General features: G+C 50.5%; 1 protein-coding gene across 1 annotated transcript; it reads right to left on the bottom strand.

Annotated features, from left to right (window-relative positions):
• Positions 1-13,541: 13,541 nt before the first annotated feature.
• LOC125323283 (TOG array regulator of axonemal microtubules protein 2-like) lies at positions 13,542-16,584 on the bottom strand. The gene is made up of 2 exons (XM_048298134.1): positions 16,514-16,584; positions 13,542-13,922 (listed from the first exon to the last, which is right to left on the bottom strand). The coding sequence occupies exons 1-2, from the start codon at positions 16,524-16,526 to the stop codon at positions 13,687-13,689; spliced, it is 249 nt and encodes an 82-aa protein (XP_048154091.1). The 5' UTR covers positions 16,527-16,584; the 3' UTR covers positions 13,542-13,686.
• Positions 16,585-18,198: the final 1,614 nt, after the last annotated feature.

The raw sequence follows: 18,198 nt of genomic DNA, 5'->3' as shown, positions 1-18,198 counted from the left end.
GAACAAGCACATATCTACTCTACACACCGTGTAAGAAGCACGGAGGACGATTCAGAACAATGTTCTTACCTCGTTGGTAAGTGCCAAGCAAACCTCACGAAGTCTACAAAGAAGGACTTCTGAGTGGGACTCAGCCAGGTGTTTGATGCTGAAGAGTCCCTTCTCCTTCAGCTCCCTGAAAGGCAAGTACCAAAAAGATTGACTTTCTCTCCACCCAAGAACTAGGCAGCACCCTCTGAATTTACCAGGCTGGCGGCTCAGTCAAACAAAGGGAGGTGCTTTTCAAGCAGTACTTGATGAGATCGTGGAACTCGCTGCCACAGGTTGCTGTGGCTGTCCAAAGCATACACAAATCCAAGAGGCAAATAGAGGGCTTTCAGAGTCTTCTTCATTTGTGGCCGTTTAACAAGACAGCCTTTCTGAAGTCTCTGGCACATGAAGTCCCTATGTCAGTGCTTCCTGGAGGCTGTGAGACCGTGCCATGCTGCTGTTTCTTGTCACCTCCCTGTACCTGTCCCTGAGACACAGTCCCATTGGGCTGTGTCTGGGGCATTTTCCTTCTTTGCCAGCCCCAGCAGGCAGTTCAGCAGTGAGAGTCTGCACTGGCACTCTGTAGCTGAGTTTCCACTCTGCAATCTAGGCCTGTCTGTCACCCACTCCACTCCACCTCACACATTCCCCAGGAAAGCAGCAGGATACCCCAGAAGATTCCACACCAGGGCAAGAACAGCTGAAAGTCTGGCTTTTCCCAAAAGCCCCTACCTAAAACAACAGCAACATGTTATTTACAAGGTGCAAACATCTCCCTCTCTCAGCACTTGCTTTGTGCAGGACCTGAGCTACAGGAAGGCGCGTGATGCATCGGGGCTGCAGCGCAGGGCTGGCGGCTGATGCCACGGGCATCCCTGCGTGTCACCCGGACCCCCCCACAGCTGCAGAAGCTCTCTGCACCTCACAGGGCACCAAACAGAAATGGGGAAGAGAAAGCAGAAGAGAAAGGGCAGAGCAAAGGCGACTGCACAAGGAGATGCATCGCTGCAGATTTTTCATGCTTATCCCAGGGTGAATGGAGTCCTTATCCCAGTGTGAATGAAGCATCCAGCAGTGAGTAGATGATAACCCAGACATCAAAAAGACAACCAATATCACCTAATATTTGTGGGGTTATCACCTCTGGGCCTCTACAGGCCTCCTTCTGTCTGTGTCTAAGTTTGGGACACATTGTGAGTATTGACAAAACATCTCAGGCCCATATGAAGCAGTGAGTAGGAAACAGTTGACTTGCAAAAGTGCAAGATTCCTAGAGGATTTTATTTCTTTTTCCTTCTCTTCTGCCATGAGCCCCTCAGGACTAATGACAGGCTGAGTGACTCTATAGCACAACTCAGTGCATTTCTCAGAAAGAAGAACTCCCTGTAGCTGCTCCTGGGACTCACATGCGGAAGGTCACAGGCAGACCCTGACTCCTGCATCTGCTGCCAGCAGTGGGGCCGGAGACAAATCTTACTCAGTCCCACTGGGCCCCGAGGCACCCAAATCTCTACACTCCAAACTGCTGCCATCCTGCTTCTGGCTTCAGCCAGCAAATCATCTTGTCCCACAGCTTTCTCTCTTCCCTCAAGATTTCCTTTGCAGCTCCACAGAGCAGCAGGCAAAGCAAGGAAACAGCACGGACCTGCTGCAGCTGGAGCACTGCTGCAGACCAAGGCCAAGAAAAGGCTGCTCTCAAATCTTTATCCTCTCTCTGCTCTGGAGTGGTTTCACTGGTGCCCCTCGGCCCTCTGGGCTGTTGGGGCTCAGAGGCACTAGCAAGATGCTCTCCTAACCTACCTTAACGCTAAGAGGGAGACAGAGTGAACGGGGCCTTTCTTACCAGTCATCGCTGCTGAGCAAGGAGAGTGCCTCGAGCAAGGACTGCTGTGGCTCCAAAGAGGCTCCGTCCTTCTGCCCCTTCCCACGGAGCGGCTCCTCTCGGCGCTCGGCACCAGTGGCCGTCTGCGGGGTCACTGTAAGGAGAGGGTCAGCCATGAGCGCTGCAGCCCCGGGCAAGGCACCCCGCCATGGAGCGGCCTGCAGCCCCATCTCCCAGCCAGGCTTCCATGAGGTACAAACTGGCACTGGCTCAGAGAATTCCCTGCTCTCTGGCTCCTTGCTTTCTCCCAGCCCCCCCAGCTGGGCACAGCTCCTTGGCTCAACCTGACAATTGCCCACACAGCGCCAGCTCCCAAGTGCCACAGGTACCACAGCCAGCGGCACGTTCCTGAGGCCGCAGAGCTCCCACTCCCTGTGAGACAGTGCCCACCAGCAGGACTTGCTCCCCACGAGGGACCCCTCAGCTGCCTCTCCTGTCTCAGCGCCCTGATTTCCCCGAGCCCTGAGGACAGAGGCACTCTGCAACTCCCTGAGGAAAGACCTGCAGCTGCCTCGTGACAGCACCAAGCCGAGCCTGAACAAGCGAGTCCTGCTGGGCCCGGCTGAATCCCCTCAGAGCAGCTACCAGGGAACAGCAATACCTGACCCTTCACACCTCACAGCGCCTCTGTTCCCATTGGCTTCAAATATTCTAGACAGAGGGCAGCTGAGTGCACTTACATTTCAGCCTGCTCTTGGGAAGGGAGTAGTTCATGGATTTTGTTCTTTCTAAGCATCATGAATCTTTACTATTTCAGTAAAGTACACACTGGCTGTATTTCAAAGATGCTGAGGTGAAATGTGTTTGTCATCAAATGGACTTGTGTGCACACTGTGCAAGCCTAAGCTTTCTCTTGTGGAAAAATGGAATCTCTAGCCCAGATGGTTGATAAAAAAGCCTTCCAAATGCAAATTGATGATAAGAATACGTAAATACAGATGCAAATTGTTGGCAGACACAATCTCTTGATAGTCAGTTTACAAGGTATGAGAAAATTCAGATGATAAATGCATCTCTTAAGAAACCCACTTGTCATCCAAAGGACTGTTGATCATCAATTTCATGTCATGCACTCAACAGGTCGTTTTCTAATGTGTACAAGGAAACATCTGAGCTGTCTCAAATGATGGAGTTTAAACATTGCACAGAATCTAGATGAACTGCTCTAGACTCTGTAGGGGTTTTGTGCTACCCTGCATGTTCTCACACAGTATGGAGGAAGCGTAACATCAAAAATATTCAGATGGGAGCTAATCTGGCTGTCACTGATGTACTCCTGTCACTGCCATCAGTGGTGTCACTGCAGAAGGATGTGGATGTACACATCTATATTCAATAGGAATGGGGAGCCACGTCAGGCTAGTTCTGGTCAATTGTGAGCATGGAAGTAGCATGACTAGAAAAGAGCACTCAAAGTATCATTCCTAGCTCCCTTCTTCTTCTCTCACCCTACTCAGGATCATAGCACAGGCAGGCTGCCCTCACATGAGAGGCAAGAGCCACTAGGGACTATGTGCTGTGTATTCACTGCGGGCAGCAAACAGCCTGGGAGCACCAGGCAGCCCCTCCTGGCTGTCACCTGCTACACAGGCCGCTGTATTTGGGTGGGGTGACACAGGAGGCGCTGCTTGTTCCCTCTTGGCATTGCAGGCCGTGGGATGGCAGCGGCGAGAAGCCATTGGGCACTTCTGGGAGCAGCAGCACGGCTGCACCAAGTGGCTGACTGCCATGCAGAGACAACCCTTGCTGGGAGAGCAGGAAAGCTGGCTGCAGAGGCGGACAGCAGCACAGGCAGCGGGCCAAGATGGAGAGTGGACAATTGATCGTGGTGGTACTCGTAGGTGCACAGTGAGCACACCCTGCCAGACTGCCCCGAGCTCATCCCTGCAGTTACAGCTGCCTCCTGGCACCAGTGCTGTAGTTTGCTCTATCAGGATGGGCAAAAGCCAGAGCTTAGGTCTTTACCACTACTTTATGCAGCTCAGCTTTCCAATGGATCAATAAGAACCAACTGCTCCAGTTCTGCCGAGCTGGAGTAACTCAAGAGTAGATTTGCTGTTCATTCTCAGCACAGGCTATGAACCCAAGATCCCAGCTGTGGCGGCTGAGGCAGGAGGTGGTTTGTTCTCCTTGTGCAAGGAAAACCGGTGCAGGAAAAAGCTGCTGTGGAGCAGGCTTACCTGAGGAGTTGTGTGGGAAGCTGCCGTCTCCATGGATGATGGGCTTCTTGGGCAGTAAGGGCACGTTGTCCTGCTTCCTCAAGACCTTCTTCTTCAAGGCACTACCAGGGTGTTTCCTCTGCACACTGGAAGCTGTGCCATTGACAGGCAGTAGGCTAAAGCCTGCAGGGACCAAAGAGGAGCTTGGAAGTGGAGGGTGACAATGGAAAGGCCCAGAAAACTTGCTGGAGCTGGGTAACATCTCTTTGTTATCCCAAAGTGATCACAGACTCCTAGAAGAGTTTATGTGGGAAGGCACCTTTAACCACCATCTAGTCCAGCCCCCATGAGCAGGGACATCTTCAGCACGAGCAGCTTCCTCAGGGCCCCATCTAACATGGCCTTGAACACCTTCAAGGATCGATCAACAACAGCTTCTCGGGGCAAACTCTTCCAGTGTTTCATCCCTTTCATTATAAAATAAATCTTCCTAATATCTAATTGAAATGTACCCTCTTCTGGTTTAAAACCAAATTGCAGTGATGCTTCCCCGAAGAAACAAGGAAACCCCAGTATTGCTTTGCATTTGTTTTCCTGTTTCAGAGGCTGGCTGGGGAAGTTACCAAAAGAAAGCGCAGATAACCTTGTGTGATGCCCTCGGGCTGAGTGCTGCCTCCTGAGGTCCCTGCTGCTGCCCTGGGGCAGCGCACACAGCACTGCAGTCAGAGCCCCTCAGCCCGGATTCAGTCGGCAACGCTGCTTGCTCCTGGGGCTACAACAGAAGCACTGGCTCGGGGCTTCAGCACAGCTCTACAGCACCAGCTCCTCAGCAGGGAGTGGTGGGAGAAGGGTCTCTGGGGTTTTCATTAGAAGGAGTTGAATTTTGTTTCTTCCAGGTTGCACCTTGGTTGAAAAGCATTCTTTTGGACCCGCTTTTCCTGGAGGCTGCTATCCAGGAGAGAGTCTGAAGCCCCAGTGTACTTTGCAAGACAGAATTTTACACTCTGAAGGACTTCAGAGGGGAAGGTGGGAAGCTGATATTCTGTTACGGACTCAGTGAGGCCATGGGCAAGACACTTCATGCCTCTCCATTTTTCTTTGGGGACCGGAAATACATCCTATGCAAACTCCCACTCAGATGCAAATGTAACAGCCCCCCAGTCTGAGGGCAACACTGTGCAGAGGGCAAGCAAGTGATCAGAAAGGACCACAGGTGTAGCAACCACTTACTTGCTGCAGCTGCATCCCCGGGGTCAACTGTCTGTGGAGGCAGCTGCAAGGACGTTTCCTTTTCTCTCTCTGTCTTGATCTCTTTCTCCAAAAGCTCCATTGGCTTCCGCTCTAAGTTCCTGTGAGCCAACTTGCCCAATGCAGCACGGACCTACATGCAATGGGAATGCATCACAGACTGTAAGCAGAGACACACAAACCAGACACAACATCTCATCAGGAGCACAGAGTCCATAGAGTTCCACAGTCCTTGATGCAGCTCCATGTACATTCCAATGGTTTCTGAAGAATGCCTCCCGTCCTCACCTTGGCAATTACACACAGTGAGGTGGAACACTTTATTGCCATAACTTCCCACTGCTCCAAGGTACTGTTTCTCAGCCTATGTCAAGAGGCCCTGCTTGAAGCAAGAAAATCACAGGAGTGCTCCAAGACACATGAAGAGCCCACGTGACCAGTGAGCAGGCAGTTCCCTTCCTACAGGCCATGGCAGGAGAATAAAAACCATGTGCAATACGCAGCAAGGAGGGGTAAGTAGCTGTTGCTTAACACTCATGGCCAGGAATTGCAGCTGTTTCTCACTTCTGGCTTCTGAAGGACTCAGCTGCTCTCGGAGACTGTGAGACCAAAAAGAGGAGTCACGTGAAAACAAGTTGCAGAAACATTGATGTTAATGCGTGGAAAAATTGAGAATGAGAGGGCTGTGAGATACAGCAAGAAAGGTAACCAGGAAAAATCAAACTCTCCCATTTTATTTTGCAGCCTTGCTTACACTCAGCATTAGAATCCTTGCTTCTGTGCTTCCCAGGATGCACTTCGCCCACATTCACTGATGTGTAGCTTGCTCTGCCATTCAGAACTTCTCTACAAGGGCCTTTGTACATGGCATGACCTTAGCACCATCTCCAAACCAGTGACCTTGCCACCACTGGAAATAGCCAAGCAGTTGCTCTGTAGCTGTCAAATATATTCCCAAGAGAATCCCCATCCCCCAAGAGTGGAAGATTATGATTTTCAGGGACATTTTGGGCCTAGCACTAAACAGTCACTGGAAAGGAAGTCTGCTCATCCCTGTCCTTATCCCTCACCTTTCCAAAGCCATCCTTCAGGGCTTCGGCACTCGTAAGGCCAGCACTGGTGGGGTGATCCGTCTCCTTGGCCTGGCTCAGTGGGAGGCCTGTTAATGGAAGCAAAGGTTCCTGTAAATCTCTGGCACACTTCAAGCCCCCAACAGCGCCATGCTGGGCAACAGGCAAGACAGCTTCCAGATTGCAGAGCTCTGATAAGACCCAGAGATTGTGTCTGAGAGCAGCAAGCTACATATGCCTAGAACCTCTCCCAATGAATGGGCTACTGCCACAGTACACTGGCAGCAGACATGGCATTGCTCTGTTGGCCAGCAGAATGAAACCTCCTGCATGATGGAGGCCTCAGCCCTGGATGCTGGAGAGCCGCTGTGTTTGATAGAGAAGGGCAGAGACGGAGCTTGCTCTTGACAGAGATTCTTATCTGCCCTAATTCGTGCTGATTTTAGTAAACATCTTCTTCCCGGTTCCTAAAAGAACTCCCGGGTTCTAACACCCGTAAGCATTTAGATCAATATTTTCTTCTCTTTGTGGCAATATTTTAGAGGACATGAAAAGAAAAGCTTAGGATTGCAGGAGTGTTAGCAAAACGTGAATTGTGTTCTTGAAACTGGATTATTTGCTTTCCCCAAGGATTTTCATTCTAAACTGTGTGAGATTGGGCCACTTTCAGGACAGTCTGACTAAAAGCTGAATTTTCTAATGGAAGTGGAACAATGTAGGTCATTCTGAAACACTCTCCAACAGAGCCGTTAAAACTCAGAGGATGAATCACTCTTTACATGGCTTCACAGAGGATAAAAACACGCAGCAGCAAAGTAGCAAAAAACCAATGTCTTAAATCAGGATTTTTTGCCCAGCAAAATGGTCAGCTTAATAATAAAAAAGAGTTAGATATGGGCTTTGAGGAAGGAGGGCTATTCTGGATTGGAAGGCAAGGCCTTGGAAGGTAAGAGCATCTGAGAAGTTGACAGGGAAACTACTGACTCCAGGGTAACCTCCTTGGGACCAGTGCAGTCAGTCCCAAGTGCAAAGTGGAGACACAAAATATAACAGAGGCCGCAATGCCAACATAAAGCATCGGAAGCTACGTATTTAATGGGACAGACCACCTGGAAACTTCTAAAGAGCTGCACAGGGAAACATGCTCCCACCAGCAGCCACTTGAGGCAGACCAGGGAGACACCCTGACCCACTTGCACAGAGCCAGCACAGGAACAGCCTGGCCTCTGGGCTGCCCTGGGACAGCAGGGAGCCCAGAGGCCTGTGCTTTCCAGGAATGGCTCAGCTGCACACGCACCCTCCTGCTCCTCTCCCGGCCCCACAGCTGAGCAGCCCTACAGCTCCACGGGGCACTGGGAGCAGCACAGCTCAGTGCAGGGGGCACATGCAGGGCAGAACTGTTCCCTGGCAATGTGCCCAGGCTCTCTAGGCTGGCACAAGAGCCTTCCTCCCGCCAGAGAGCGGCCCAGCTCCCGCCTTACCTCTTTGTGAGGCTGAGCCATGCTCAGCCTTCACCTTGTGCTCCCTGGCAGTGACCCCGGGGGCAGCGCTGCTCAGCTGCCCCTGCCGGGGCTCCTTGGCCAAGGCCCCCTGAGCAGGCTGCGAGCGGAGACCTGCACTGCCAAGGCCGGGCTTCCGCGCATCCGTCTCCAAGCCAAAAAGTTCAGCCAGTTCCCTTGGGAACAGAGGCATCCCAGGTCCTATCACACACCATGAATTTTTTCCCTTCTTCCTCTGGGTTTTTGTTGTAGACTCAGAAGAAGCTGTAGATCAGGTACAAGGGAAGAAGTGAGTTAGTTGAACTCCCACCTTTACAATCACCACAACTAATGGGTGAGGCACTCGAGGGGTTATTTAAATATTGAGAAGATCACTTTGTTTTTATTTTTCATGAAACTAGCATCACTATAATTGCTCTGAACTGTATGGAGCTGGCAGGACAGGAGAGAGAGGTTCCACTACTTTACTTTTGTGCTGCTCATGGCTCATCCACTACTTGGGGATCCCTTTCCTTCCAAACAGTTGGCAACCCACAGGGGTCTCTAGAATTTGACAATTCCACCTAGGAAGTAATTGCTTTCCCAAGCCAGTTTTCAAGGCCTTTGTTTCTGTAACTCCCCCTCAGTTCTCGGTTGGGTTTTGTTGGTGGTTTTTATTTCTCTTTACAACAAAGGCAGTGCTGGGACACAAACAATGGCACCACGTGTTAGAAGCAAAAGAAGATTTGCAATCAAATTTAGATGTCCCCACTATTCAAGCAGCCCATATCTGTAGGGAACACATTGTTCATGCAAACGTCCCAGCTTTCTCTGCTTTGTTGCTCCAGGAGTTTATTCCCTGCTTTCCTTCCTGCAGAGACACCCAAACCCAACATAAACATGACCTGCCTCAAAACATTTCTGATCTTCGCTAATCCTGACAATTCAAAATTTTCTTAATGGAAATGGCATGGTGCAGGTTAATCTGAAATGCTCTCCAACGGAGCTTTTGAAACTCAGAGAACTAATCATTCTGTACAGGCCTCCACCAATGATAAATCGTTTTTCTGCATCAGCAAAATTGTTTCTTCAAATCTCATCTCTCCTATCATTCCATGCCCAGAGATGGCAAAGGAACAACAACACTGGCATTGAGGCTTTGAACTTGAAAGCAGGGACTGACACACATGCACCAGACACCTCATTTGGTCTGGCACAACTCTTCTTGTCAGGGATCAGGCAAGGCAGGGAGGGGGGACAAGGCAGAAGGCATCTCCTCCCCCAGCCTCAGCCTGCAATACTGACACGGGCAGAGAGAGTCGGGGAAGAGATTTGCCATCGTGAACCTGCCATAGGTGGCTTTAGGCTTGTGCTGTCAGAGGATGACAAACTCTGATCCTGCATAGGCTGCATCCATTTGGAAGTCTCCTTCCCCTTAACTGGAACATTCACAAGGCCTTTCTGTCTAAGGAGGTTTCCCTATTTCTCCCCGTGCAAAACCAGGCAATGTCCATGAATCTCCTTCAGATCTCAAAGGGCTCAGCACAGAAACTGCCCCAAGGGAAGGTGTCCTCCTTCAAAGGCAGGAGGAAGGAGTGGGAACATTTCTCCTTTCATGCTAAATGTCCTTTTTTCTCTACTAATTATGACCTTAGAAAGGGTGCAGGGAGATGAAAGGCATGTGCAGGATGGAGAGGAATGTTTTCTTTTCCGGTGGCGCATTTCCCGAGCCCCAAGGTACCAGTCCAGCTCCTGGAGTAATTTTCACTGCACCACCAGAGCACACTCCCAGTGACCAGGCTCTGGGAGAGTGCACTGAGCCCATCAAGGAATTGAAAGGAATTTGAAGACATTTAAACCAGGATGGTTTTCAACCAAACTGTCACAATGCCACCCCTGGGTCAGCATTCCAATGGTCAGTTTAGGACAGACATGCCCTGTACCTACCTGCATGTTCAGAGTTCTTCTCTTTGCTTCTGCTGCTGGATCTTGGCCTTGAGAAAAGGGAGGACAAAAGAACATATGAGCGCGTAGAAAGAGAAGGGCGTGGAATGTGTGTAGCATCAAAGGAGGCAAACCTTCTTAGCATGGCCCCCCTGATGAAGGAGGAAATGCAACACATAAACCCAACATGATGCAAAGCTGAGGAATTGTCCTTAAGCTTTCAGGTGCTGGAGTCCCACAGAGCTTGCCAAGCTCCGGCTGAAACACAGCAGTCATTCTTCAACTTGCATCAGACTTGCCCAGTTCTCTCCTTTTGGAGCCAAGTGGCTCCTACAGCCTCTGTGAAGCAGCAAGAGCTGCTGAGCTGAGACACAAGTCTGTATGGAGGGCAGCTACTTTTGTTGTCCTGCCCAAGCTTGACTTTGCCTGCTCATGCCTTACACTGGTGACAGTCTCGGGCTACATGGGGTCATAGCACTGCTCTCTCCTGAGAATGACAGTACACCTCCTTGCTCTTTCAAGGACAAAAAGGCCTTTTCCAACTCAGCTGCTAGGTAAGGATATTCCGATTGCACTTTAAAAGCCCTACAGACACTTTTCAATTGGAATGATACTTCTGGGACTCCTGCTTTATCCTTGTCACTAGGATAAGCTTGACAGCTACATTTTCTCACACATATATCCAAGCCAATATCTTTGCATCAGGTAAAGTCCTATAACTCTTCTCTAGCACCTTGCCCTCTTTGATCTTAAGCCCAGATCGAAATACTAGACATGGATCAGATTATACATCTGTACCCCAAGTTTTATCTGGGCTCTGGTTTCACGGTGGAGGCCCAGGCACAGAGAAGTCACGCCTGACATTTACAGGAGCAGCACCTGAATTTGCAGACACCTCCTCAGTAGCCAATATTTGCCCTGACATATCCTCATGGCTGCAGAAGTTGACAGTCAAGGATCACAGTATTCAAAGGTCTGCAGTATCCAGATCCATGCAATCCAGTTCCCAAATGACAGCACAAACACCACAGAGGGAATCAGTAGCCAAGTCCAGCAGAGGACCTGTTCTGAGGTGCTCTTAAGCCCTGCCTCCTCTTCCCCACAACCACCTCTGCTCTTAGGGCATATGGTGTTGGCTTTGCCGTTGTGCTGGATCACCACAGATGGGCAAAATGGGGAATACACTGAGGTTTGCCTAAATACAAGGGAGAGATGACTGTGGAAAATAACCTCACGAGACGGGAAGAGCGAGGGGAACAGCACACTGGAGCAGCAGACACCTTGGCTTACCTCATCTCCTGGGACTCCTGGAAATCCAGCTGCGGAGAGCTTGGGACAGACGCTGCCGCACTGCTCACAGGGGGACTCACTGCCTTGCGTATTGGGGGGATCAAAGGTGGTCCCAATGACCCCTTCTTCATATCCCCACCACTGGAACACAGCAAGGAAGCCTGCAAAGAATAGAACACCGTACTCCTCAGATCAAGCATCCAGCCTTTCCCCCATTCATGCCTGAAGACATTTAGCCATGCTCTTAGCTGGGACCTGGCAGAGATGTCAAACTGATGGAGCAGCTTGGTCTAGGACAGGGAATGGAAAGGGAAGTGGTGAGGGAGAGACCATGTCCCACATTTGCCACCGCTATCCCTGTGCTCACTTCTCGGGAAATGTGGCTACATTCCCAGATGGCATCCACATGTTTGGCACCAAGATGTTCTGCGGTGCCACTGCCTCCACTGGCCTTTTGGATCGTATGGGAATGGCCTTGGATCCCTATTCTCTCCCTGTCCCTAAAGCACCTAACAGCCAGTGCTGATCTCCAGCCAAGTCCCCACAAAGCCATCCTGCAGGATGTCCAAACCTGCTTTTCTCAAGCCCCTCATTTCTGCTGCTGCTTCCCTTCCCTCGTACAGTTCCCCAGCAGCCTTTGAGCCCCGATGCTGCTGAGCTCTGGGCATGCTCGGTGCTCTCCAGATCCCACACATCCATCATCTCAGGCTCACTGGCATTTAGGAAGTTCTGCTGAGCTCCCTGCCCTGCTGCTCTCTGGAAGGCCTCTGCCTGCCCAAGTTGCTCCAGGGCCCCTATGCCATGTCCAGCAAGCGGGGTGGAGGCAGCGGGGGCAGATGCACACCCTTCCTTAGGATCCCATTGTCCCTGGCACAGCTAAAGAGCCAAATCAGGCCCTGTTCAAACTTCAGTGGAAGGATCAGTTCCTCTCAGGGATACGCTGGGCCCTTTCTCAGCAAGGCTTGGATCAAGTACACAAGCCTTGGGTTGGACATTCTGTTTACCAAAGCTGTTGTTCATCTGCCTCCTCCTGCACCCCACGGCAAACCCAAAACAACTGCAGGTCCTGGCCCTGCTGCAAAGGCAATCGTGGGGGTGGGCTCTGGGCTGCTCTCCCCATGGCCACCTGCCATCCCTGCCCTCTGGACAAAGCCATGCCAGAATGCACAAAGCTGCCCAGAAGCTGATGAAGTCTAGAAATAGCATCAGAGACAACTGGGCACAAGGGCATGGCTGTACAACTCAAAAGCTGACACAACCTGGAACTGACTTTGCAGGACTGCCGGTTCCAGCAAACACCTTTCTCCGTCCAAACCGGACACAGCTGACAGAGAACAGCACCAAGACACAGAGATGGTTCACACATACCCGTAGTTTACTAAATGTAGAAGGATTGGTTCACAAGATTGGCCAACTTCAGCTGCTCTGACTGCCTGTTGGTGTTTTCTCAGCCATAAGACAGAGCAGGAGCCACAAGAGAGCCAGAAACCATTCAAAGACCTCCCCTGCTATTGATACCCGCTGAGGACATGAAGCCTGCACTACACACCCACTGCAAAGACAGCCTGAAGTGCAGTGTCCTGCTGAGCTCTCCCTTTGCTCAGCTGCTTCCCTGGGCTCACACCACAGCAAAAGGTCTCCGAGCTCTGCCTACAGCACATAAACTGAAAATACCCCAGACAGGACTTAGGTTGGTCCTTACCATATGTCCTTTTCTCTCTGAACTCAGCTCCTGCTTTTTTCTTCTGTCATCATCATTGCCGGTGACATTTTTCCCATTCTCCTGCTCTCTGCTACATATTTTGTGTTAGAAGAAGGAGAGCTCTTCTGGATGGGAGGCAATGGCTTGGAGGGAAGGAGCATAGAGGGAGATGCCACAGTAAACTTCTTGGCAAGAGTGTAGCCAGTCAGTCCTGCAAAATGGAAACACAAAATATAACAGAGGCCACGATGCCAACCTAAAGCATCTGAAGCTACAGTATTTCATTGGAGAGATTCCCTGGAAACTTCTAAAGAGCTGCACAGGGAAACATGCTCCTGCCAGCAGCCACTTGAGGCAGGCCAGGGAGACACCCTGACCCACTTGCACAGAGCCAGCACAGGAACAGCCTGGCCTCTGGGCTGCCCTGGGACAGCAGGGAGCCCAGAGGCCTGTGCTTTCCAGGAATGGCTCAGCTGCACACGCACCCTCCTGCTCCTCTCCCGGCCCCACAGCTGAGCAGCCCTACAGCTCCACGGGGCACTGGGAGCAGCACAGCTCATTGCAGGGGGCACATGCAGGGCAGAACTGTTCCCTGGCAATGTGCCCAGGCTCTCTAGGCTGGCACAAGAGCCTTCCTCCCGCCAGAGAGCGGCCCAGCTCCCGCCTTACCTCTTTGTGAGGCTGAGCCATGCTCAGCCTTCACCTTGTCCTCAATTGGAAGTTGCTTCAGGCACCCCATGCCACGACTAGGAAGGGGGGTGGAGAGAGCGGGGGCAGGTGCACACCCTTCCTTTGCATTCTGTCCTTTTTGGCACAGCTAAGAAGTCACGTCCGGAGGTGTCCAACTCAGCACTTTGTCATCTCTCTGCAGGTCATCGAGCCTTCACCAGCCCAAAATGTCGGAGAGGTTTTCCCGCACATGCGGAGGCTGGCTGGCAGCATGCTTCCTCAGCTTGGCGCCCATCACCTTGTAGAGGGCGCAGGCAAGCTTGGTGACCACAGTGCGGACATTGGCGCTTCGGACAGGCAGCGCCTTGTTCCCCAGGAAGGACCAGAGCACGGGCAGGGCGTAGCGCTGGACGACTTCGGGGCTCCTGGGATAAACCCATGCCACAAGCGCTGCCGGAAGAGAGACACAAACTTCTTAACCACCAGCCTTAATGCAAACAAGGATCTACCTCTAGTTGTGATTTTGGGAGTCTCTCTGGCTAAGATCAGTGAAATAACAGTGAGAGCCCCATGATCCAGAAATGGGCAAAGCAGCTGAACATCCCCAAAACAGAACCACCAAGCCCTCAGGACTAATTTCTCCAGATCCGAGCCTTGTACCTGTGGCAGACTTCACACCTTTACTAAATCATTCCACAATCTGTTTCCAGCATGATGAATGACCAAAATGTCAAATTGCTGTTTATTTCCATTTAGAAGTTGTCTAAACCCACTGCTGAAGGTTTGAAAGGCACTTTAGAGAGGTAATTGAGAGATTTCTAATAAAAAGGATGACTCCGTTTTTGTGACCTGGCATAATTAGCAGTGGATTTAGCCCCAGCTAAAGCAAGGCTATAAATAAAGCAAGGCTATACACTGTCTTCTCTAGTATATATTGAGGTTATCATTTTCCCATCCCTTGGCTATTGCTGACATAGCAAGCTCCTCTGAGCAATCCATTTTCAGCTGCATTTGGAGCATTTTGGGCAGCGCTGACATAGGAAGACCCTGACTGCACACCCTGAAATGCTCAGTCCAATGGCACTTCCACAGCACAGGCAGAGAGCCTCAGCACTCTGCTTCTGCCCCTCTGCCCCCAAAGGCTGCCTTGCACAAAATCCGTGCCTCTAACATGTGTGCTGAGTTTGGACCAAACGGTGACCCCCAGGCACTGCAGGCTTCCGCCTCAAAACTTTCCAAGAGCAAAGCAAGAATTCTGTGAGGACAAAACAAACCGATCCCCTGAAACAGCATTTGCCACCGTTTTCCCTAAAGGATCAGAGCTGTCCCTGAGCTTCCAAGAAAGGAGCCAGCTTGGGAATTTTTCGCCTCTCCCTTTCCTGGAGGCGGCTTCTGAGATGCCCCAGTGAGAGCTCAGCCCCGAGGCCGAGTGCCGCCCCCATCTCAGATGCTGCACACCTCTGCAGCAGCCAGGGAAAACCTGCCCAATACACCTTCCATGGGTATTGGGCAGGAGGGACAAGCTCAGCACCTCCTGATTTGGAGGAGCCACTCTGGTGTCTATTCACTGGCATTCCCTGTAAATTCTGCCTCGGAAGACCTCTTGCCTTAGAAGGGGAGGCCATACCTGAGAGATGCTCCGTGACATCCAGCAGAGCTTGGCCCTTCAGTTCACTCCTGCGGTGGCTGAACTCTTTCATCAGGGATACTTTATCTACAAGGGAAACACACATTTCTGCTCTCTCTTCTGAGGTCATAAGAGAAAGGACACTGGGGTGGGAAAGGGCAGGGGCAACTACATTTTGCAAAAGAAAGGAAATTCCTGCTGATTTTTGAATCCTTTTCTTCTTTCCTTCCAGCCTACTTGGGAGGATTTTAAATTCCAAAAGAAAAGCTCTCCTTTCACATTTTAAATCCAAAGTTGTCTGCTGTACCAGGAGCTATGTTAAACATTTCACATCAGGGACCTCAAGAGTTCAATCACACGTAAGCAGTGAAAAGGTTTTGCATCCCAGAGCTTTGCAGAAGTGATCTTCTCTCTCCCCTATGGAAAAGGGTGAGAAGGCTCCAAAATTCACACCTCTGTTCCCACCTGAAGGATAAGCTGTTTTTAAATTGTCAGGTTACCTGTGTGGATCTAGGGACAAGACTCCAAGTTACTCATACAAGAGCTATTACTGCTCAGTGCCTCAGTAGCCTGTGGGTTTCTGTAACATCTGTGAAATCAGATCTTGGCAGAGAGACTGGAAAATGAACTGATTTCCCAATACTTGACCGGCGTATGTATTTTGGTTTTCCTTGTGCCTATCTGTTGCGGTTTTGGGGGTCTGAATTTTCTGTTGCCTGCATTGGCCTGCAAGCCTCCAGTCCTACCACTCTAATAAGCCAAGGCAAGCTTTTCCTGGAGACAGAACATGTGTGGGATGAAGTTTGGTCCCTCACAGGGTCACAGGGCTGGCAGTGACAAAGCAGGCAATCTGCTTCATTGGGAACCACTACAGAGCTACATTCCAGTGTGGGTTTCAGTAGCAGGGTATTATTAAGAGCTCCTTTCCTGCATGAGATACAAAAAGGAGGTCCCAAATGATCTTCATGCAAGCATGCAGTAAAGAACTGATCCTGCTATCCTAATGAAGCTAATGCCTATAATGTGGAGCCTTCCAGGAGGCTGCTCTGCAGAGGTTCTGATGCACCGGTGTCCCTTCATGCCAACAGCAAAGCTATTCATTTGGGAAGTCAAATGGGGCCCAGGCAAACTCCAAAAATCCCTTTGGCCCTGAATTCCAGCAAAGCTGTAGTCCAGCACTTCCTCTTCAGACAAGCAGCACAGAGCCAAGGGCTCCTGGGACTTTTGGGAAATGCCAATGCACATTCAAGCCTGGTGGGGGACTGGTGTGTAAGGACTGCACCTGCACAGCTTCTGGTGGATGTCAGCTGGAGGTTTCCACAGACAACAACAGCTGTCAAGGCACTCAGCGTTCTCTTGACTCGCAGAGGCAGAGACACAGTTGAGGAGAGTCCATGCCAGGGCTCAGCCTTACCTAAGTGAGCCATGGATTCTTCCAGCGCTTTCACAGCTGCGGCATAAACCCCGGGGTCCTTTGAGTTTAGGTTGTTTGTTATTTCTTCAACCAAACAGATGATCACCGGGTTTAAGCCATCTTTCAGGATGCCTATGATTTCAGCCAGCACGTCCAGCGCCTTCTGCTTCACTTTCTTGTGCGTATCACCAAGTCTCGGGACAAAATAATCAAAAATCTGTGAAGAGAACAAACAACATGAAAGCTGGATTAAAATGTCCTTGTTTGAGGAAGGGACACAGAAGTGAGCACTCAGCAATGTAAAAGATGAAAGTGATCCTTCCTGTCAGGTCAGCACTTGCTTGCACAATTTCCCTGTTTTCCTGTGGGCCACTCTCTGGAATGGTTGCGCAACCTCATGCTGGTTGAAAGATTTTCATATATTTTGAAGAGGTTTGGGTGGGGACAGGATAGTTCCTATGGTGTTTCCCTCCACATTTCAGTCATTAAATTCATCCCATTTATTGATGCAAAACAGTATCTTTGCTTTCGAAGTATGCAACCAGATATTTACAATGCCCCTTTTTCTACACAGTTGCCTCAAGTTCTGAGGGCAGTTACGATTTTGCCAAAACTATGGCTGGAGGAGATCCAGGTTTTGTTCCATCTGTCTCAGAACCTGTGTCTGGAGAAGTGCAGGGCTCTGATCAACTCTTCCAGGATCCAGACCAATTGTCTACCTAGCAGGTAGACTTCTGAAATTTAATGTGCTGTACCGCTCTCATTAGAGCAGGTTCAGTCCCTTGACAGCCACATTATCAGGCACCATTTTCTGGACAAAGGGAAAAAGCAGCTGCTGGGAGGAGAAGGAAGAGATCTGTCCCTAGCCATTTCCCTCCTTTTCCAAAGAGAAAAAAAGACCCCCCCCAAGAAGGGTGAGCACCGTCTTTACCAAGAGGACTAGGGATGCCGATGGAAACGAGTAGCCAGAGTTGTGCCTGTGCAAGACAAGTCGGAGTTTACAGAAGTATCCTTTAAAAAAACTTGGTTTAAACCAGCCCAGCCTGATACTTCTCTTCCCCATCCAAACCCATTTTTTTGTCTAGAGAATAATTGCCACGCTTTCAGTGGCTGGATTCCCTTCACTTAACCCAAGTGGGAGTAGGAGACAGCAGAAGTTACACCAGCAGAAAACTCTGTCCTCATCTGATGAACAGCATCAATAGGCACCTGCCAGACAAATACATCTGGACTGAAAGAACTTGTCCTGAAGCGTGGACCTGAATTAAATATTTCAGGGTAAGAGGCACCAGCCTGTCCCACACAGCCAGGATGTAGTGCCAAGACACACTGAATTAACTTGCCTGCTACAGGCTTGGGAAAGGAGCTAAAGGAAAGGAACAATGAAGACACCCTACATACTTGGACAGTGTTAGTGGAGACGAGCTGGGGGCTGCTTTTGCACAGGTCTAGGAGGAGTGCCACTCCTTCCATCCGTGTCTTAAACTCCTTGGCTTCCAGGAGATTGTACAGCTTCTGGAGCGGCTCTGTTTCTTCCACAGCCGGAGGTAATGTGACCTGGGCTTTTGGGCGGCGTAGGCGGCGTCCATCAGAGGTAGACTTCACCCTGGAGAATAAAACCAAATGCGGACCTGTTGGTGATCATACCTTCAGTTAATTGTGAGCAGAACATCTTGGGGAGGTTT

The sequence above is a fragment of the Corvus hawaiiensis genome, chromosome 3 (genome assembly GCF_020740725.1).
Source record: "Corvus hawaiiensis isolate bCorHaw1 chromosome 3, bCorHaw1.pri.cur, whole genome shotgun sequence".
Classification (NCBI taxonomy): domain Eukaryota; kingdom Metazoa; phylum Chordata; class Aves; order Passeriformes; family Corvidae; genus Corvus; species Corvus hawaiiensis.
Note: the sequence above shows the minus strand (reverse complement) of the source record. Positions and strands in the feature narration are given on the sequence as shown.